The sequence below is a fragment of the Mugil cephalus genome, chromosome 22 (genome assembly GCF_022458985.1).
Source record: "Mugil cephalus isolate CIBA_MC_2020 chromosome 22, CIBA_Mcephalus_1.1, whole genome shotgun sequence".
NCBI lineage: Eukaryota > Metazoa > Chordata > Actinopteri > Mugiliformes > Mugilidae > Mugil > Mugil cephalus.
Genome location: NC_061791.1, coordinates 14,477,001 through 14,498,786, shown reverse-complemented (window position 1 = coordinate 14,498,786; position 21,786 = coordinate 14,477,001). Strand labels below are relative to the sequence as shown.

The 21,786-nt window shown below is 44.2% G+C and overlaps 1 protein-coding gene across 1 annotated transcript; it reads left to right on the top strand.

Moving 5' to 3' along the window:
• The first annotated feature begins 821 nt into the window (after positions 1 to 821).
• On the top strand, positions 822 to 21,392 carry lrig3 (leucine-rich repeats and immunoglobulin-like domains 3). The gene is made up of 19 exons (XM_047575507.1): positions 822 to 1,337; positions 5,977 to 6,048; positions 6,162 to 6,236; positions 11,930 to 12,064; positions 12,158 to 12,301; positions 12,588 to 12,731; positions 12,832 to 12,975; positions 14,017 to 14,160; positions 16,774 to 16,854; positions 16,970 to 17,041; positions 17,540 to 17,611; positions 18,011 to 18,174; positions 18,517 to 18,852; positions 18,971 to 19,252; positions 19,350 to 19,826; positions 19,937 to 20,095; positions 20,186 to 20,326; positions 20,421 to 20,654; positions 20,739 to 21,392. Exons 1-19 carry the CDS (start codon positions 1,141 to 1,143, stop codon positions 20,978 to 20,980), a joined length of 3,315 nt encoding a protein of 1,104 aa, XP_047431463.1. The 5' UTR covers positions 822 to 1,140; the 3' UTR covers positions 20,981 to 21,392.
• The last annotated feature ends 394 nt before the right edge of the window (positions 21,393 to 21,786 follow it).

Here is a 21,786-nt window from a genome sequence, read left to right as displayed (position 1 = left end):
GGAAGAAATTTTCATCAGTTACAGTTCTAGGAAATTGCAGTTGGCAGTTTACTTTCTTTCTTTATTTAAAGAATAAAATGGGGATTTCACACTATTATTATTTGAAAGCTAATATACGTAACAAACTACTAATTTAGTAACCAGAAAACAAACTTTTCATCACAGTTATCATTAACTACATAGACACCATACTTCCAAATTAGTACCTTAATGGGTTTATGTGAGTCTGAAAGCATTTTAACCAATAAATCTGCTTTTTGCAATGTCTTCACATTTCTATTTTTTTCCCTATACATCTCTTAGTGTTGTTGTTTTTGCATATGTTTATCGTAATGATTTCCTGTTAATTTTTTTATTGTTTCTCGTACGTATTGTTGTCAAATTTCCTCCTAATTTACCATACGTCGGATAAATAGACAATATCTTAAGAGAATTAAACAGTTTGACTAAAATCTTACAAAACGGTACTAGCTTGTGTAACACACACACACGCGCGCGCGATGTACGTTTGTCAATGATTAAGCATTATTGCACAGTCATTGCATTATTCAGTTGCAAATTTTTTGAGAAATAAACATTAAATAGTGAGCTTTTAAAAAGGCACAATGAAACTTAATGGAGACTAATATTACTGGGTAAATTGTTCTAATCCAGTTAAGCTTTAAACTTGCCTGTAAATATTTGTGTTGGTTTTAGGAACAGAAAGTAACTAAATCTTTTTTTTCCTCTCCTGTTGAAATACTCCCGGACTACATTTCCCATGCACCCTTGTGGCACCTCCCCCCGCATACCTCTGGTGTGTGCTCACGCTGCGCCGTGGGGACCCTGCACAGCACAAGTTGCCCCAACAGCAGCAGCAGCGGCGGCAGCAACGAGGCGCACGGCAGGAAAAAAGTTTCTCCACAGGAATGGACAAGTTCGAGAGCAACGCGTTTCTTTTACACCTCACCTCCGCCATCCCCACTACAGCGAGGGACTGGATATAAGCGTCGCACCAGAGTTTGGATTTGTCTTTCTTTCTTTCTCCTCACTTTTTTTTTGTCGGATTTGTTGCGCCTCATCTGAAGGTAAAAAAAAAAAAAACTTAAAGAGGGGGTGTTTTCTCGAGCGGCCAGAAGATCGAGAGAGGAGAAAAAAAATATGTGTTCCTCTACGCAGCCTCGCGGTTTTGCGAGGTTTGCCGTGGTTTTTGTCCTGTTTTTGAGACTGCAGCGTGGATTTGGTGCAGGCTCCGGGACGTGTCCCCCTCCCTGCGCCTGTTTTGGGGAGCTGGTGGACTGCAGTCGGCTGAAGAGGGGCCAAATTCCAGATACGATCCCGGAATGGACTGTTCAACTGTGAGTCCGCTTTAAAGAGCCTTTATGCACCCCGTTGTCACCCCCTTCGACATCACTGCTCATTTGTGTGTTTTGCTATTTTGGTGCTTTTAATTAAATGCTTTAATTGAGTCGGCTGGAGCGCGCGGGATGACCCACATTCGCGTAAAACCTAATAATAATATTTTACTGTGGAAGAAACTACTTTTGAGTTGAGATGAAACGATTTCACTTTTGAAAACCACCTGGCACAACCTTTCCTCTAACATAAAGTAGTAGAATGACAAGAAAGTTGCTCCGATTAAACACCTAATCATTAACCTGTGAGTTCTGTAAGCCTTATATTAAGTTTTACGCATAATATTGACCCCTCACAGCAACGTGCCATTCATCCTGAGGCCAGCAGGGAGGCCCAACAGGCTCTCAGTGTGTTTTTTTACACATCAATGTGCCATTGTCAGGCCCACCAAGGCCTTTTTCTAAATTGTAATTGATTAAGAACGCCTGCAGGTATCCTGGTAGGCTTTCTGCTGTGGCATTGTTTGGTAAAAGTGGTCACGGAGTTGCTAGTATTATCAGTTGGACTTATACTAATAGTAATAACAAATAGAATTTACCTGTTGCTTCAGTGGATTTAGTTGTGTGTTTCAGTGTTGGTTCAGTCTCCAGATTTCACAGACCCCCCCTCCACCCCCACCCCCTGAGGCCCCCAAAGCCATAAAAGCATAAATCAGATGCAGTCTGTAGTGTTAAGCACTAGTAGACCGTTTCCTGAAGTAACATCTCCATTACTCTCCTGTTTGTCCGCTTGGCTCCGTTGAGATGAGCTCGGCCCGAAGCCCGCTGGAGCTCAAGCACCCGCACACACAAACTTTAACGCTTCCTCGGTGCGTTCTGCTTGGCAGATAATTATTCTTGCCGGATTTGTTTTATTGCCCTGTGTTGAGCTGGGGAACTTTTTTTTTTTTTAACTTTTCCCTGTCCGGCAGTGGTTGCTTGATTTCGTGCCTTGTAGAAGCTGTTCAATTTAGTTTTTCTCTTTCTGAAATGTGCTGCTCTGGAAACTTGACGTTGCCAGAGAAAACAGACCCAGCCTGAGCCTCATAGCCAAGGCCCAATCTTCCAAAGAAAATGAGAAAAAAAAAAAAAGAGAGAGTTGCAAACGGGGGGGAAAAATTCTTTTCACTCTGGCATGCTAATTTACGAGTGGCTCTCCAGCACATCTTAAACCCCTTAAACCGCCCGAGCCTTTGTTTTCCAGCACCCCATTATTTCTGCTGAATTAGCAACACCAGAGCCAGTGATGGTACTGATTAAGGAGGAGCGTGTAGGATTAGTTCGAAGCAAACTCACAGAAAGGAAAGGGGGAAGGAGAAAGTAGGAGGGAGGAGGAGAAGAAGAAGAGCAGAGCGTAACGAAACTGGCTTAAGCCATGAATAGCTGAGAGGTTGTTGTGGGCAATAAGTTAACGATAAATGCCAAGATTTAATGTCTTTTCATTCAACTTCAGAACCGTTTAATGAAGTTACTGTTTAATAAACGGAAACACTCAGCAATAGAAAACATTAGACAAAGGACATCATTCTTTTTTTTCTAAACTACTTGAGTTCCAGCTTAACTGATGTTTGTCAGAAGTTTATTGAATCCAGTTTTGTTTGGGAAGGCAGCATTTGTCAAACAAAAAAAACTGCTAAAATTAAAATGCTAATTCGTAGTTAGCTAATTACCTGAAGTTTTAGCTTGCTTACACTTGGGAAAACTAGTGGTTTGTGCTATTAAATACAATATATTCACATTCAAGTTAGAATACTAATGCTATTAACCTTTTAATAAATAATAAACAGCAACAGTAATAACAGGCATTGTTCTGTTGAACATTCAACCCCAGTGATGCTATAATCATATATTAGACACATTCTAGGGGGCAGTTGTAGAACTACATTCATTTGACCAGAAGATAGTAATGTTAAAATGTTAATGTTACTTTTAAAAGTAAGAAAAATAACGACTTTAGCTGATCCAAATCTATGTTAGCTACTTATATTTCTGTTTTAATTTAATTCATTTCGAGCTAACTAACTAGCTAGCAGTAAAACATTTGCGTTAAATTTAAAATAGTAATTCATGTTTTAATAATGAAATGTACACAATAAATGAAACAGAGATATTGTAAAATAACAGGTTTACAAATGTTTATTAGATACATTTGATGGATTTTGAAGCTAAAGAACTCAAAGATAAATAACAATTTAAAAAAAATAGCTATGGAATCATAGTTGTCTGCACTTTAGCTCATGTTAATCCATGTTAGCTACGTATATGTCTTATTTCATTGATTGTTAGCTAACTAACCAAAATTTTAACTAGCTAACAACTAATAGTCTGTGCTATTAAACAATATAATCACATTAAGGTTAAAATTACATAGTGAATGCAGAGATTTGTTGAGCATAAACCCACCTGATGTTTTACATTACATTCATGAAATGTATTTTAAGACGTTTCTAGCTAAAGGACTACGAAATTGACCAGGCAATCATGACGAGCCTGGACATTAATTAAAAAAGATAAATAATGCAGCTGGTTTGCACTTTTGCTCATGCTAATTTATGTATGTACTTTGACTAGCTAGTATAGCTGATAACTACTAGCCAGTAAGCTACAATTTATCATATCCGGCTTCCAAAATTTAAAAAAGTTTGTGGTCAATATTTAAAAAAAAAAAATTGCCACTTATAATATATAATAATGACTTTTTTTGTGTCATAGTTTGCTCTCTGCTCTTTTGCTAGCTCGAAGTCCTTAAAAAATTTCCTCCTTTTTTCCTCCTTTCCTTCCTTTTTTTTTTTTTTGCCTCTGAGCAGACTAATTTGAAAGCTATTGCTGTTGCTCCATTGTTATGCAAGACGTTCAAGACAACTCTTGTAATGTAGAGTAGCTCATTCATTCACTTTTCAGTGGCTGATAAGGAGGCCACGCAGAGCATTTTCACCAGACCAGCAGGCACAGGCTGCAGCCTGTACGCAGCCATTGCATGTTATCTCGCTCCACTCAGAGCCTGCTTTGTGAGGGAAATGGAAGTGTCAGGGCTACTCAGGGTTTATCTAGGGAGTATGATAGGACACCTTTGCCATATGGCCCCCAGCGCTGGAGCTATAACAACAACAACAAAAACCACACAGCTGCCCGCTTGGAAAGGAGGAGGAGGAGAAATGGGGGTTAACTTTAGCGAGGGAAGTAAAACTCTGGTTGAGTGGTCCATGAAACTTTCCACCATAGAACAAAAACAGGCCCCAGAAAATTCGACAGGGGTGTTTCAGACGTATGAAAGACGTCCCTCTCGCTTTTCCCGGCATTGTGAATACATTACCAGTTGTTAGGTTCTCCCCCCTCCTCCCAGAGCTCCTTGATGGATTCCAGATGAGCGAGGTATGGGGAGGAGGAGGAGGAGGACGACGAGAGGAGGTGTCAAAAAAAAAGCGTCTGGCGTAGCAGCGTTGATCGTGCTCGCCCGTGTCAATAACTGTGCACGAGGCTTGGTTTGCAAGACTTCTACAGCTCGTATTCGGGTTCTTTCTCCAAGAAAACAGGCACCGAAAACACGAGTCTCACCCCCAGTGAGCTGCAGCCAGAGACTCCTCCAGACGAGTCCAGCGCCAGCACCAGGCTCGGCTGAGTTTGAGTCAGGCCCCGGTCCAAAGGGAGCTCGGATTAAACCGGGACATGGACCTGATATCTAACCGAGCAAGTCTAGAGCGGACGATATGCAGGCTATGTAGAGGTGCAACTGGTGAGAAGTTTCCAAAAATGTGCAAACCTCTACAAGAGTCCTCTTTGCTAGATGTTTAAAGATTTATAAATATTTATAAGTTAGCCGGTGATTAATGCGAGTTCAGACACTAGATAAGACATTTGATGGGAGGCTCCTGCTGCGTTGGAGTTCTGTCGACTCCACTCTCCAGGTTTTGGCGTCCTTTCAACACAAAAAGAATCTAGCCCCTCAATAACTTATCAGCTCGTCTGTTTTGGCGCTGCCTCTCTGCTGAGGCCTGGAAATGAAGTGAGCGGCGTTGGCCTCGGCCTTCTCTTCTGTGTTACAAAGGCTGGACGAAAAGCCAAAACCAGGCCTTTAACTTGTAAGCCATTTGGTAAATGTAGAGCAGTTTGTTTTGGAACTTTTTCCAGTTTCTTTCAGATGTTAGAGTCAGTCCAGACGCTCGGATGCTTCTCAGGAATACCTGAAACGAATGATCTGAAACCCAAGTTGACACCCAGTCTCAAATACTGGAACTAAAAATGAAAGAGAATCGTCTGAAAGACCTTTTAAAGAATTTGTTAAAACTGAAGATGCCGGCAGTGACAAGTGTGCGTGAAACTACAACTCTATTATTCTTAAATTATCTCAGTTATTTCTCTAAACATTCATTTAGTCCCCAGATATCATGCAACATTTCTCCTGACCTTCGAGTTTAATTGCAGCAACTTTTCCTTTGATCCACTCCCACCGTTCACAGTGTTACGGCACAATAACACAAGAGAATTTGTATGTAATTATCTCTGCTGTGTGGACTCAAATGGAAGACTGCAGGAATTGAAAAATACAGTGCACGGTGTATACTTTCTCCCTAAGTTGTGCTTCCTTTTTTTTTTTCTTTCACAGGGACCTGAGCCATAACAAATTGCAGGTGCTTGACAGCACTTTGTTTTCCAAACTACAACATCTGACTGAAATGTAAGTAGGCCTAGGCGTTTTCTAGAGAAAACGATGGGTTTTTCTAAAGCAGCCATGACTTCACGCCGTGCGACACACACTGTTTGTTTGACTACGGTGTTTTTCTGACACAGAAAGCTGAACCACAACGAACTGGAGGCGATACCGGACTTGGGACCTTACGCGTCGAACATTACGACACTCATTCTGTAAGTGAAGCTTTTCCCTGAACTCTTCCTACACACTTCTTCAGATTCACACCTCATCTCAATCTGGAGAGTAATCCTCTGCCAGGGCTGTCGTTGCCGGTTAAAGCAACGAGCTGGGAAGTGGTTCCACGCCTCCCCCCTTCCCCTTCCCCCTCCCTTCCTTTCCTCTAGAGAGCAACCCATTTGGCTGAGCTCGTTCCCAGACAGGGCAGTCTGAGACATGGCAGTCGGCCCCAGACGGGTCACGTGTTTCGAAGACAAATGCCATCAACAGAAATGGAAATATTTCGCTTGGTGGCTTTCGCTGCTGTCGGGGTATTTTTAAACCTGGAGGCGGTGACGTGACTTTTTGGAGAGAAAATCCAAATGTGGTGATTTTGTTTGTTTCATCATAAGTGGGCAGATTCTGTGTTGTCCTTTATGGGACTTGGAAATGAATAGTGGTTAGCTTGGACACGAGAGAGAGTGTTTCTAAGTGGCCAGAAATTTGATCATCCATCACCTTAAAATTCATTCAGTACCACTTTTGTGCAGAAAAGTACTTAACGTCTATGAGTGATCCCGTTCGGTAGAAAAACACAAGGCTTGTAGCGTTTCGTTCCCTTCAGACTTTAAGCAAATACATCTTGTGGAATATCACTGAGCAATACGTGCTTTCAGAACAACAACAGATATTAGTGTGCAAAACCTCAACAATTTGATTGTCTTTCTGTGGCATGTCTCAAAACCGACCAACGTTAAGTTACAGTGGAAGAATGCGCCCCGACTCCCAGCTAGACGAGGCGTATTCCCCATCAAGCCCCAACAAGACGGCGCGGCGGCCGCAGGGCGTGCAGCCGCTCAGGCAGTCAATCGACAATTTGTTTGCAGGTTTAGCTCAGGAGTGTGACCTCCAGCTAAAGGTTTTCTCTCAGCAGAGAAACATGAGCAGGACAGCCATTTTATTCAAGGGAAAATCTTCACGCCTCAGAGGCTGTGTTTTAAGAGGGGGGTTTCGCTTGGATTTTATATCCCTGCCTTGCTATTTTTGATCACTGGTCCCACATGTCTATGGGCGCATTGTTCCATTAGTGGTTATGAGAAGGTCACAGGTTGACCATCCACCGCTGCTGTGGGAGCTATCCAAGTACCTTTGAGCAACTCTGGAACCAAGTGCAGAATTCTAGCGCAGATTTTTCCAAACCCTACTTTGGAGGACGTTCAATTTGGTTTAATCAAAGTCTTCCATGCTAACGCTACAGGTCCTAGATAAATGTTATGCTATTTTTAGGAACTCAGGAACTTTGATTTACAGAATAATACAAGACACAAGTCTAATGAACTTCGTGTATTTAGTTAAGTAACAAAAATTATCAATAGACAGACGGCTAGCAAGAGAGGAAAAAGGAAAAATCCTGCTAACAGATAACTTTATATGAAGTATCTGGTGTTGTTTTGATTTAAGAACCTAAAGTAAAAGTGATACTCAATGAAGAATACAGAAAATACAAGAGGAGCAAAATATCTAGGGGATGGTAAAGCTTAACAACAAATGATAACAAACCTATGGTTATGCTCTGCTTTGGTTTCTCCACCTATTTTACCTAAAAACACCTTAATATCTTAATATTGAGGAAAGGCAGTGAAATCAGGAGCCTAATTCGTTTGAAATTAGTAAAAAGTGATGTGAAGACAGCGAGCACACTTAGGGAGGAGAAAGTATAAATTACACTCACTATCTTTGTCGGCTGCCGCCCTCTTTCTTCAGATTAGGCGGCTCGGTGTGATTTTTCCCTCCAGTGGAACATTTTTCCAGAATTTCTCTCCCTCCTTCAGTTTCTCCAAGCTGGGAGGGTTGTAAAGAAAAAAAAAGACCTCAGGGTATCGAATACCACTTATTCAAACAGCCAGTCAGACATAGCGGCAGCTCTCGCCGACTTCTTTGACCTCGCAGCTCAGAGTAAAAACAAACGGCAATAACCCTGCAGCTGGTAGTAATTGAGTCGTGATCATCTTAATTAATTGAACAATTTCCCAGGAATTTATGGAGGGGGTAAACCCCTCCGCCGCTAAATCCCTCTGCCTATGTTCTAGGAGGGTTCAACAAATGACCGTGGAGATTCCAGGTTTGATTAGGTGTAGGAGGAGGAGAAGCTCTTGGTATGTCTGAGGAATTCAAACCTCGTTGAAAATGAGAGTTACACACCAAAACAGGAGCGATTATAGTAATTTTACACGGCGCTTTTATAATAAACACACGTCCTTAGTGGTTCAGCTGAGACAGAACATCTTGATCATCTGTTTGGTGGCTTCTGGTGAATTGCATTAAATCCCATAAGGGTTCTTTTACTTCACGTTTTGTCCAACCAACAATACAAAGCTGAAAAGGTGTTTTGTTATTTTTTGTTTGACGTGTCCATTACACTGACTCTAATTTAACACTGATAGGCCAATTGAAAATGTCAATCCCACCCAGGCTGTTTGATTGACAGGCCGTCTCTTGGAACTGACCCTTGGTTGGCCTTCTGATTGGTGTGCTGACCACCGACCAGAGGGCTACTACCATTTGTCCAGGCCCGTTACTGTTACTGTGGCCATATTAAACAAGTAATAGCCATGCGATCCAGTCCCATGAAAGCCTGTAATAATCCAGAGGCAAGACGGCTAACGTTGGCAGACTGTGGGGAAAATGACTTGATTTTTCACCGGTTTTCCGTACACACATTGGTCCATTGCATTTTTTTTAACAGTTAACAAAGTGTTGTAGCCCTCGGGTCGGTGGTCAGAAGGCCAACAAAGGGTGAGCTCCGAGAGACGGCCTGTCAATCCAACAATCTGGGTGGGACGGACATTTTCTTTGCACTTTCCGTCACAGACATTACTGACTAGCTTGGTAATTGCTGAATAAGGGCCTTCAGGCTTTCTCTAGAAGTTCGAGGCTGTTTTTTGTAAAGCGTCTTGAGACAATTTGTATTGTTATATAAATAAAATTGAATTGAGTTTAAGTCGCACATAAAGCAACACCCCACAAAAGAAGGCTTACTTATTCTGACAAGAACAACGAGGACAAGTTTTGGTAAATCAAACTCAAACCAACATGAAACTTGTAGTATTTTAGGCGTCACCGAAACATAGCGATCCATTAAGAAATCCTCAGTCTCTCTTTGTATCTGGAGGGGCTTCGTCTCACATGTTAGCACAGCCTGCCCTTCTCTTCAATCCCAGAGGGAGCCGACGTGTTAAGACAATCAGCCGTTAGAGTGAGATATGAGCTGAGTTTAACATGGCGTCTCAACAGCGAACGCAGCGCTGGTTTTCATTACAGGCGCCACTGCAGAGAGAGCAAGTCGTCAGATGGCTTCTGAAAACTCTGTTCTTTTTCCAATAGGAAATACCACACGCACAAGCACAAGCGAGACACTTTTAGAAAAAAAAAAAAAAAGAAGACTTTCCATTTAAAGAGCCTCCCCCATTAAAAGTATTATGCGCTGCTCAGTGGACAGCTGTGCCGAAAACAACAAGAAAGACTTCACCGAGGGTGATTTTCCACAACTTGTCAGTGTGCAAATGTGGTCAGCTAGATGGTGGCCAAAAACACTGAAGAGTTATGTGGAGAGCGCTGCCGGGTATGAGCCTGTGTGAAACCCTAATTATGTCGGTTTGATACGCTTGTGAGAAAAAAATTTAAAAAAAAAAGAAGAAGAAGAAGAAGAAAAAAAGCTGCACACTTTTATTACATTCGCATTTTATCTGGTCGAGAAGATTTGGAAAAAGATTTTCGGTGATGAAACGATCCAAAACTGAGCTGGCGTCGCTCGAATAGTAAACATCTGAGGTTGTGCTCGCATCAGCATAACAGCAGAGGCTCAGGTTATCTCGGTTTTCGTATGGATTTTCATCAGCGCTGAAGATGCCCCGGGCTGTTATTGACACATGGCTGGCCTCCCATTGACTTCCACAAACGGCAGCAAAGCTCTGCAACCACACTCCTAATGGCTCCATAATCACATTGAATTAGTTTGGATCAACAAATTTGAAGTGGTGCGCCGTTAAAGCGCACAATGCTCAACTTGTTTGTGAGCGGAGGGGACCGTCCGGGGCGGCGGTGCGCATGTGAAGACGGAAACGGCGGGTTGCAGGCTTGACGGCGGTTCGGGTCAGATTCGTGTTTGGGTGGGGGGAACGCGGAAGGCCGCGGCGATTCAGACGCGACCGAAGCCATCCAGCCGTCCGCTTCAGGCGGGAAGCGTGCGCCGAGCTCCCTCGCCTGTCGGCGGCTCTGCTTTCCCCCTGAGAAAAAAAAAACTAGAAAGACTGGTTCCGTCTCACCGGGCAGCCCTCCTTCTCTCAGCGACCAGTCGGGGGAACATGAAAACTGAGATACAGGTGGCGTGCAGCACTTTTGTTCGGGACCTGGGGGGCTGTGGCGCATGGAAAGCCAACTGCAAATCTCCAAACAAATGAGCTGCCTGTGCCTGCGCCTGTGCCGCCTTTATTGTAGGCATTGAGTATTTTACCATGGCTTGCGGTGAGTGGAAAAAGACTATGTTGCTGCACCAAACTCCATGTAATAATATAACAATTAAATCCAGGACTGATTTGACGTAAGACAAAGGTGTTCTCTGGATGGAAGCCACATCCCATCTGACGTGTCTCGCCTTGAATCAGAAGATTATCACGAGGTGTTGCTCTCCTCGGATGCAGAAGCCCGTTTCTATGGAAATATGTGCACAAACAGTGGAGACGTGTGGAAAAACTGGGTCAGCCATACCACACAGTCCCTTGAATATATGAACCTGTCTCACTGCCAGAGGAGGACGTAACGCATATAAGATCAGGATTACACCTCACAGCACAGAGGAGCTACTGGATATAAACGGGAAGTTCATCCCTGATGCCCGAAAACAAGCTGAGGGTTCAGCCGCTCCGTTGCTAACACCTGCCGCCGCTGTGGAGCAGCCTGTTGAGCTGAGTGACAGATCCCAACAATTAAACATTAACAGCACCGCATTCTAAATTAAACCCGCATTATAAAACTGGGTTTGTTTTTCCGGCAGCCATCAAAAAAAAAAAAAACATCTCGCTGGTCAGCAAGGTGTAGCTGGAGGTGGACCATAACCGTTGCAATGAATACTGAAAACGAGGCCTGTAGTCTGGTGCAGCGGAGGGAATTCCCCCCTCCCCTCCACTCTCTCTGCCGCCGAGTCTAATGCACAAAGAGGGCACTGTACGGGCTCTGTTTATAACTAAGCAGTCCCTGCACTGCAATTTAGGAGGCGTGCAGCTCAGGAAATTGCTGGCCTCTGCCGGGGCATGCTTTCACTGAGGGAATGGTATTCATCAGCCAAGTAATTGGCAGGTTACCTTTTTAAATACCTTGTTGGTAATTACCTTATAAACAAAATAACACGTAACGAAACCAAAAGGTTGTTTGGCGTGAAGGAAACATCGACATCAATCATATTGAACAATTTGTTGGAGTTTATGAAATATGCATGCAACATGACCAAAAAAAAGAAAGAAAGAAAGTAGTTTCACGTTGGGTGGTAGGTTTCAGCTCTTCGAGCCCTTGAGAGTTTGTCATTTTTTAATACCGCTGCCTAATTCAGGGACTTGGCTGTTTGTATATCTGGGAATACGAAGCTGTTGTGCGCCGCTAGTCAGACACACAGTGTTTTTGTCATTTATTGGAGCAATGGTCCCTGTATTTTCAGAGCAAACAACAGGATCCCCAGGATCTCCGAGGAGGAGCTCAGGCCCTTCCTGGCCCTGGAAACGCTCGACCTCGGCTACAACAACATCGTGGAAATAAAGGCGAGCTCCTTCCCCGCTCTGCCCCTCAAGAACATGTGAGTGTCGGGGTTTTGTCTCATGCCTTTCGGAGGGGGGGGGGACCGTTTCCCGTGAGAATGTGAATGAACGAGTTCTGACTGATCGCTCAGGTTCCTCAACAACAACCGGATCTCGTCGCTGGAGACCGGCTGCTTCACCAACCTGTCCAGCACGCTGCAGGTTCTTCGGCTCAACCGCAACCGCCTCTCTTCCATCCCGGCCAAGATCTTCCAGCTGCCCAACCTCCAGCATCTGTACGTACACCGCGGTACTCCTCCTGATTGTTGATGCACGTTTTTCAATTAACCTCCATTTAAATGTAACAGTCTATTGATTACAGTGGAAGCAAAGCAATGGAAGGTTTATGAAGTTGTTTAAGCTAATCAACAATTAATGATTTTCCAGGCTGCATGCAACTAGCCACTCTGCTGATTAGTTTTTCTCTCCCCATGATCGATTCAGATCTGCAAGGACATTAAATATATGGAAATACTTCATTTGTCGCAGCAGTTTGGTCTGAATTTATGTGTTTGTTTTCAGGGAGTTGAGCAGAAACCGGGTTCGCAGGGTGGAGGGCCTGACGTTCCACGGCCTGCACGCCCTCCGCTCCCTGAAGATGCAGAGGAACGGCCTCAGCCGCCTCATGGACGGAGCTTTCTGGGGCCTCAGCAACATGGAAGTCCTGTAAGCAGATTTTTAGTTGTGTTCCGTGTCTCCTTCACGATTAAACCCGGAGTAGAGTCTCACTTTATGTGTGTGTGTGTGTGTGTGTGTGTGCGTGCAGGCAGCTGGACTACAACAACCTGACGGAGGTGAGCAAAGGCTGGCTGTACGGCCTGCTGACTCTGCAGCAGCTCCACCTCGGCCACAACGCCATCAGCAGGATCCGACCCGACGCCTGGGAGTTCTGCCAGAAACTCAGCGAGCTGTGAGTCCACTTTTCTTCTTCTCCTTCTCCTCCTCCCCCCCAGTCTCTCATTCTTTTCCCTCCACCCTCTCGATGTTCCCTCCTCACTTTCCATTCACACTCTGAACTCCCAACACTTCTCTGTGTTGCCCTCTTTTCCTTTCTGGCACTCCCGCATGCCCTTCCTCACACTCCAGTTCCTCCCGTCGCCAATCCCCACACACACAAATAGACAAAGCACTGTCTCTTGTGCTCTGCCAACCACTGCCAACATTAAAGCACTGCCAGAATATTACACACCCCTCTGCCTCTTTTCTGCTCGGCTGTCACTTGAGCCAAAACATCGGGCTCCGGAAGTCCCACTTGTTTTTTTTTTTTTATTTATTTTCTTATTGGAAAGTTCATTATTAGTTGCTCTTTCCTTCCTTTTGAAATACCCACGAACTTCAGCGAGTTTACAGCCGATCATCACACGTTCCCGAAAGCAGATTGAGTTTCCTTTGTTGTGGTTGTTGTTTACAGCAATGGCTAGCTCAGTGTTTGCCATGTCTGGAGTGTTTTTCACAGATAGCTTGTTTTTTTTTTTGTTTTTTTTCTTCCCCTCTCTCTCTCGCTCTCTCTCTCTCTCTCTTTCCCGGCCTCTCTCGCTCTTATCACATCAACCTGAAAGTAAACAAGCCGCCTTATGGGCTGTGAACGTGTCCAGCTATCTGATTTGCTCTCATCTGAGTTTACTTTCTAAAAGGGGAGGAAAAAAAGGAAGAAGAAGAAATCAGGCTGCTCCAATTGATTTTCTTTTGTAATTCCTGTTTTGCAGCGAAATTTGACCTCAGACTGATCGTAGATTAGTCAGGAAACAGGATTTTGTTTTTCGCCAGACTTTAAAATCTGATGATTTTTATAAATATGAAAACACGGAACAAATGCGCTGTGTTTTCAGTTGTAGCTGTTGAACTTGAACGTGCTCGTTCATTTTGTGTTTTGGAAGCAGTGTGGCGCCCTGGCAGGGTTCAAGGGCACAATTCTAATCTTTGTCGTTGCTTTCTTGTCTCTGTTTTACAGCAACCTGTCCTCCAATCATCTGTCCAGACTGGAGGAATCCAGCTTCGTTGGTCTCAGTCTGCTGGACGAGCTCCACATCGGGAACAACCACATTAGCTTCATCGCAGACGGAGCATTCAGGGGCCTCACGAACCTGCAGACACTGTAAGTTACATTCACTATTTTACCGTAAAGCACCTTCGCTTTTAAAGACAGCTCACACTGTAGCTGACTGTTGGTTTTTCTGCTTTTCTACTGTTATTAGCCCATTGAAAGCGCTGGTGATACGTCGAAGTGTGGGGTATTTGAATTACCATAACTCACAGTGGTTTACCCTATTAACAAAATTCAAAGTGTGGCTGAACACTGGGAAGTGCGTCATCATTACCGTAATGGCAGCTTTTTTTCCCAGAAAGCGCAACTTCCGAGTGTTCAGCCACACTTTTGTCATTTTGTCCACTGATGAGTAATTCAAATACTGTTATACTATGGCGGATGTTCAGGTCTTAAAGGGTTAATAAACTTGGCGTAGTGTAACGCTCTGTTTGGATTATTGGGCGTATTTCAACAGATACAGAGAAACACCCGGTCATAACATCGAAGTATGTCTTTAAAGTCATTTGGCTGTCATCATTTTATACAACAGACGTGATATCAGACTCCAAACAGTTTCTCCAGCTGCAGCAATTTTTGTTGGACAGAAGTTAAAGAAAGTCCACCGCTCTCAAATGAATCCATTGCTATTAATCCCCTGTCCATGAATAATCAGTTCCCAACAGCAGGCTTTCAGACCAACTTTCTATTATTTTTTTTGCTCTTTGGTGCCATTTTTCTCCTTTTGGCAAACAAAACATGGCCAAAGTCTTTACTTCCTCAAGCCTTAACCAGAATGAGTTTACTCTGATCTGAGATTCTTTGAAAAAAAAAAAAACACTCGTACGCAGAGAAAACAAGAAAAACAGCCCAGCCTTGGTAGTGGTTGCATGAAGCTTTACTTTTAGTAAATGCTAGATGTCGTACAGTGACATCAAATGTGCCGACTAATCCATATGCTGCCGTGTCGGCCCGCCCGGCCTCTTTAAACCCACCTCCACCACCACCGACACTCTGCCTGAGTGGAAATAATCCTGCCTGATTTGTTTTGGGGATGTGAAATAGATTACTGTGTTGAGGTCTCCACACACATAAAAAAAGCAAACCTCTGAGAGGCTACAACCCCGACCTCAACGAGCCCAACCCCCCACCTCACCCCGCCACATGCACCCATCCCCCTATTTCCCACAGAAAGGCTCCATCCCAAGTTGGGATTTCTTAACTAGAACCAAATGTGAGCTGTGCTGCTGAGGTCATCGTAGGGCAGGTGTGCACCTAGGTGGACGTGGATTGCCTCAGGGCTTCACCCCCCACCCCCCTCCCCCCTCTCCACACATCCACACAAACACACCCTTTCTCAATTTCAATCAGCCATAGCCAGGCATGCTGAGGAGGACCGTAACTGTTTGAAAGCATTAGAGCAGCTGGGGGATCAAAGGAGGCAATTTCTCTGGGAAATTCTTGGCTTTTGGTGATATTCATACTCCCAAACTGTGTATTTGGTTGTTTTGGTGTATTTTTCTTTTTGTGGACAGAAAGATAAACGTCCCCACATTTTTTCCAGGAGTCACAGTTTGGTAGCAAGAATGTTTTCAGGGCACATCAACAGTTGGTCAGATTCCCTGAAAATCAAAGAGCTGGAGCTTTCTTTGTAGAGTCGCTGTTTAGACAATATGTACCCACAGAACTGGTGATAATACATTTCAAACCTAACTAAATAAGTAATTTCATGTAACGTTAAGGTGGAAATCCATTGTACTTACTATTAAAATGGGTGCGCCGGAAAGAGGAAAAGTCTTTACCACGTCTGTTTGCGTGACTCTGCATCTACGAATAGAGTGAAGGATTGTGGGAATTCAACCAGTGCAGAGGTTACACGCTTGCATGCCTCCAACAATGTCATGCTAAATCCTTCAATCAACTTAGGAAGCAAGCTAGCTAGTCTTTCATTGTGCTAATATGCTAATTTGACTCTGGTGGAAATTCAGTCAGTCTTTATTAACAATAAGAGTTTTTGTTTTGTTTTTATTGACATTTATATTAGAATAGCCCACATCCCTATTTCTTCTTAGCATGTTAGCCTTGTTTGCTTCAGTTAGCTGTGTAGCGTTTACACATGGCATTGGTGTAAATGTTTGCTAATTAATAGTTTCTCCATATCCCATTTTAATTTCAATATGTAGCAGAAAGTTTTATGTCCACTATGCTCAGTGTTGAACATACAAACTGCTAGTCAGCTCCAGAATCTTAACCAAAAACAGTGGATTCTGACATAAAAAGAAAGTGTTTAATATCTCAAGTTCACCATGCATTTCATGGCACATTCCTTTGAGGATAATGACATACATATTTGAATTGCATGAGTATATTTATCTCCTCAAATGAGGTTTAAAATGTCACACACACATTATATTGCTGTGTTTCCTTGTAAAACGTTTTCTTACCCATGCAACACAGAAAAGCCATCGCAGACTTTTAAAAGTGCCGCAAAAGCCAGGAAGTAACTTCCTGTTGAGGCCAGGAGCCGCTTTGAATACAGTTTTAACGTCTCAAACATTTTCCACCCCCACACAAAATGTTAAGCCACATTTTTTTTTTATTGTATGTTTTATTAACATCGCAAGCGCAGTTGTTTTCTGGGTGTGGATTTTTTACAACGCGGTCTGTCTTTGTTTCTTCTGAAAGGGATCTCCAGAATAATGAAATCTCCTGGACCATTGAAGACATGAACGGGCCTTTCTCTGCACTGGACAAGCTGAAAAAACTGTGAGTTCATGCTCGGTCTGGTGTATCATTTGACTTAATGAAACACATGAGCGAAATGAAGAAAAATGAGTAAAAGTGAGATTGGAAATTGATCAGGCTTTCGTCGTTTTCCCAGATTTCTGCAGGGGAACCAGATCCGCTCGGTGACCAAGAAGTCATTCTCTGGTCTGGACGCGCTGCAGCACCTGTGAGTTGGCCTCATGTTTCACTGATTGTTTCCAAAAGTCCAAGTTGTAAACTAAGCAGGGTGAATCACACTAAGACACAGAGGCTGTTTGTTAGTGCCGTACACCCAAACTGTCTTCTCCCATTCCGCTGCTTTGATGTGGAATAAAGAAAAAACTCAGCCATTAGTATCTTAACGTGTGTGCCAGACTGTATCGATCACCAAGCGAAGAGAACGCTGTGTGTGTGAACGTGTGTGTATGCATGTGCAACAGCTGCATTTGATTCTAATTAGAGTTTTTTCCCAGCCGTTGCCAGAGCTCAAAGCAGCCCAGAGTTGGGCCTCTCTTGATTAACACAGCAAACTGCTGCCCAGAGTTTTATTGTTCTGGAGCCCAGACCCTTTTCTTCTCTCGGCTCAAGTTTTTGTAGCCTTCACTCCGCGCGGCTGATGTCTACAGAAACGGCTGCCATCTTTTTGTACGTATCTCACCAACTTTTAATCCTTTACTCTCCGCAGAGATTTGAGCAACAACGCCATCATGTCCGTCCAAGCAAACGCCTTCTCTCAGATGAAGAACCTGCAGGAGCTGTAAGTGTGATCACATTTGAGGACGGCTTCAGTTAGCGTTTCATTGTTGATGTAGGACAGAACACCAGGTGAAACTGATTATGGTCTTATGGGAAAGTCGGCACCAAACGGTGCTTACTTCAGTGTTAATAATGGCCTCGAAATTCCCTTTGTCTCCTTCCCTAGAAGGATACTTTCCACCAAAAACCTAAGCAAGGAAATCTTAAAATAATAATCAAGCTTTATAATTTAGATGCAAATACTTTGTGGTTTTGTAAATAAATAAAACGTGCTCTTGGCTATATCTGAGCTTTAGCTTAACCTTCAGGGACTATGTGAGAAAGCACAGACTATCAACCGTTTGGACTGATATTACTGCAGAGTGAATTAAATGTGTCTTGTGTCTTCTCCCCCCGACAGGCGTCTGAACACCTCCAGCCTCCTGTGCGACTGCCAGCTGAAGTGGCTTCCCGTCTGGGTGGCAGAGCAAACCTTCATGCCCTGCGTCAATGCCAGCTGCGCCCACCCGCAGATGTTGAAGGGCAGGAGTGTGTTCGCTGTCAGCCAGGAGGAGTTTGTGTGCGGTGAGTGATGCATTCACTCGGTGTAACACCTTGACACACGCGTACTGTAACGTCTCAGAAACTGCCATTTAGGCAGTGCAGGTTTTCCATTTGCAAACTGACCCAGATTGTTAAATATTTTCCTCGCTGACTCCCAGAGAAGCTAATGAGTCTCATGAGGGAATATGATGGAAATTTACTAAGTCACTTTGGATAGCAACAGAAGGAACAACTATATATTGTTTTTTTTTCTTGTAAAAAGACCTCAACTGCCTCCAATTTCAGGAAAAAAATATATAAATTTTACACAATCAGATATCGTGGAAGAGAAATTTCATACTTTATCTTTTCTTATTCATTCAGATGACTTTCCAAAGCCTCAGATCACCGTGCAGCCAGAGACCCAGTCAGCCCTCAAGGGCTCCAACGTGACGTTTGTATGCTCGGCGGCGAGCTCCAGCGACTCGCCCATGACCTTTGCCTGGAAGAAAGACAACGAAGTCCTGAACGACGCAGAGATCCACAACCAGGCCCACCTACGGGTGCAGGGAGGCGTGGGTGGCGAGACTGAGGTGACAGAGTATACAACCACGCTTCAGCTTCGCAATGTGGAGTTCTCCAGCGAGGGGAAGTACCAGTGTGTCATCTCCAACCACTTTGGATCATCTTATTCCACCAAGGCCAGACTCACAGTCAACAGTAAGTTTGGGATGGGATAAACCATTTCATGTGTTTTTCTTTCCAGAAAGTGGATACTCATGGCATCTGCCAAAATCTTTGAATGATCCAACTTTGTGGTCTTTTCCCCAATTTCCAGTGCTCCCTTCCTTCACCAAGATGCCCATGGACTTAAGTATCCGCGCTGGAGCAACGGCTAGGCTGGAATGTGCTGCTGTTGGCCACCCATCCCCTCAGATAGCCTGGCAGAAAGACGGAGGCACCGACTTCCCTGCCGCCCGAGAACGCCGCATGCATGTTATGCCCGAGGATGATGTCTTTTTCATAGTTGACGTGAAGACAGAAGACATTGGTGTTTACAGCTGCACAGCTCAGAACACAGCCGGAGCCATTTCTGCTAATGCTACGCTGACTGTCCTGGGTAAGAACCCTCACTGTTGCACACAGTTTGTACGCTGATGCATCGCTCTGACATTGTTGAGTCATGCCCACTCTAATCGGTTGTACTACTCTTGCAGAAACCCCTTCCTTCGTGCGTCCCCTCATGGATCGCACTGTGGCTAAGGGCGAGACTGCAGTGCTCCAGTGCATTGCTGGGGGAAGCCCTCCCCCTAGGCTTAACTGGACCAAAGACGACAGCCCGTTGGTGGTGACCGAGCGTCACTTTTTCGCAGCTGCCAACCAGCTCCTCATCATCGTCGACGCCGCCGAGGCAGATGCAGGGAAGTACACTTGTGAGATGTCCAACGCACTGGGCACAGAGAGGGGCAACGTTCGGCTGTCGGTCATACCCAATCCTAACTGTGATTCTGGAGGCCAAGGGGGCGTTGGGGTTGGCGTCGTGAGTGGACCAGGTTCGGATGATGATGGGTGGACTACCGTGGGAATTGTCATCATTGCTGTGGTGTGCTGCGTGGTCGGCACTTCGCTGGTTTGGGTGGTCATCATCTATCACACCCGTCGTCGGAATGAGGACTGCAGTGTCACCAACACAGGTCAGTTCATGGTGGCGTTTCTTTATCTTTTGCTGAGCTTTCATCTATCCTTCCATCTCTTAACTGTAAATAATAAAAATGTAATATAACCCAATATCCTTGTGCTACAGATGAAACCAACCTCCCTGCCGACATCCCCAGCTACCTGTCCTCCCAGGGCACATTGGCTGACAGACAGGACGGCTACATCCCTTCAGAGAGCGGCAGCAGTCATCAGTACATGGCGTCGTCCATTAGCGGCTTCTACCTGCAACCCAAAGACATGAATGGTAAAACACCTGTCCTTTCTTCTTTGTCTTCAAAGAGAAAATTTCAAAAGCATTCTTTCCTCATTTAAAACTGTTCCTTTACCCTCACAGGTCTTTGTCAGCTTGATACAGGAAGTGAAGGAGACCTTGAGGCGGCCATTGATCCTTTGCTCTGCCATTACCAAGGTCCAATTGGCTCGCTACTTCGCAGAGATAACATGTACTCCACTGACCCAACAGAGGTCTTCTCGGGTGTGTAAAGCTCCTCTTTTTTTCCCACATCTGTTGCAATGTTCAAGTCTACCTGTAGCACTTGGAACTTATCTTTTCCATTTTTAACCCACAGGCTGTTCAGTCGACCAAAGGCCCGTCTGCATTGACTCGTACTGCGGCAGCCTGACCAACTCTAAAAGGAGGGACTACTTCCTGTCGGAGCATTTTGACCTCTGCTCCTCCAGTGTTCTGATGCAGCTCCCTAACCCCAGTCAACAGAGCGATCGTCGCCCATCCACGGAGGACGCAGACATGGTCGACTATGGGAAATCTCACGAGTGTCTCTCCCCGTGCAACACATTCATGGGTAGGTCTTAAATTAATCGGTTTTCCAAACTTTGCAGATATTGCTCTTGCTTTTGTTCTGATTTCTCAAACCTTTCCCACTTAGGCACATTTGGGAAAGCTCCCTGGAGGCCTCAGCAAGACCTCTATCCAGGATTCAGCCCACCGCCGACATATAATGAAATAACTCTGCATGATAACCCCTACGCTGCTCCGGACGACGATTCGGACCGAGAAGACGGCAACGTCAGCAAGGACTCGTCGTCGGAGCAGAGCAACAGTGTGTACGAACAGCCATTTGACAGCAGTCGGACTGATCCCACCTCACAGTGCAGAACGAGCACCTAGCTGTGACCGGGCGCCAATCTGCTCTTGTTTTTCATGAAGAGGACAACCAAAAGAATGAACATTTCTACCTCACTGAATGGACACTTTTGCAATAAAGGACTCCTCAAATGTGCAACGAGTGAATGTAAAGGACAATTTGATGTTCCTGGGGAAACGAATGGGAGCATACGAACAGCCGTTCTTCGAGGATACAGATCCAGTTAAATAACATAGATGAATATATACATTTTTATATAAAGTCTATTATATTTTGTAAATTGTATATAAACAGATTTCAATATTTTTGCTTACATTTTGTGTACGAGTAATTTGCAGCCCTGCCTATTCAGTTATTCCAGCTTTGAATGAAGCATTGTTTTGCACATGCTGTAAGTAAACAATAAAAACACCTTAATGTGTGCTGCTACATTCACCTCAGTACTTTGAGTCTTCAGTGATTTTTCTGACTTATTATGCGTGTTTTTGCATACTGCATGTGCTGGGGAGTTAAACACTGGCCTTTTAGAGCAGAACCACAGACCGCCCAAGGACGGTACAGGTCTGTTATAAGCCAGTCCCCCACAGAGCGAGACGCCGAGGATGTTAAACTCTTTAGTATGGGTCCAAATTACACTCAAGATTGCACTTTTAGTGCAATCATAAAGCATGTTGGTGACAAATTAATGAACCCAAGGATGCTGAAGACATTGATAAACATATGGTAATGGCGCCAATCCAAGACAAGTGTTAGAACACAATGTCAATATTATAACTCCATTAGTTGCATCTACTGTAATTATTGCTAATCAAACTATCAATGGTCCTAC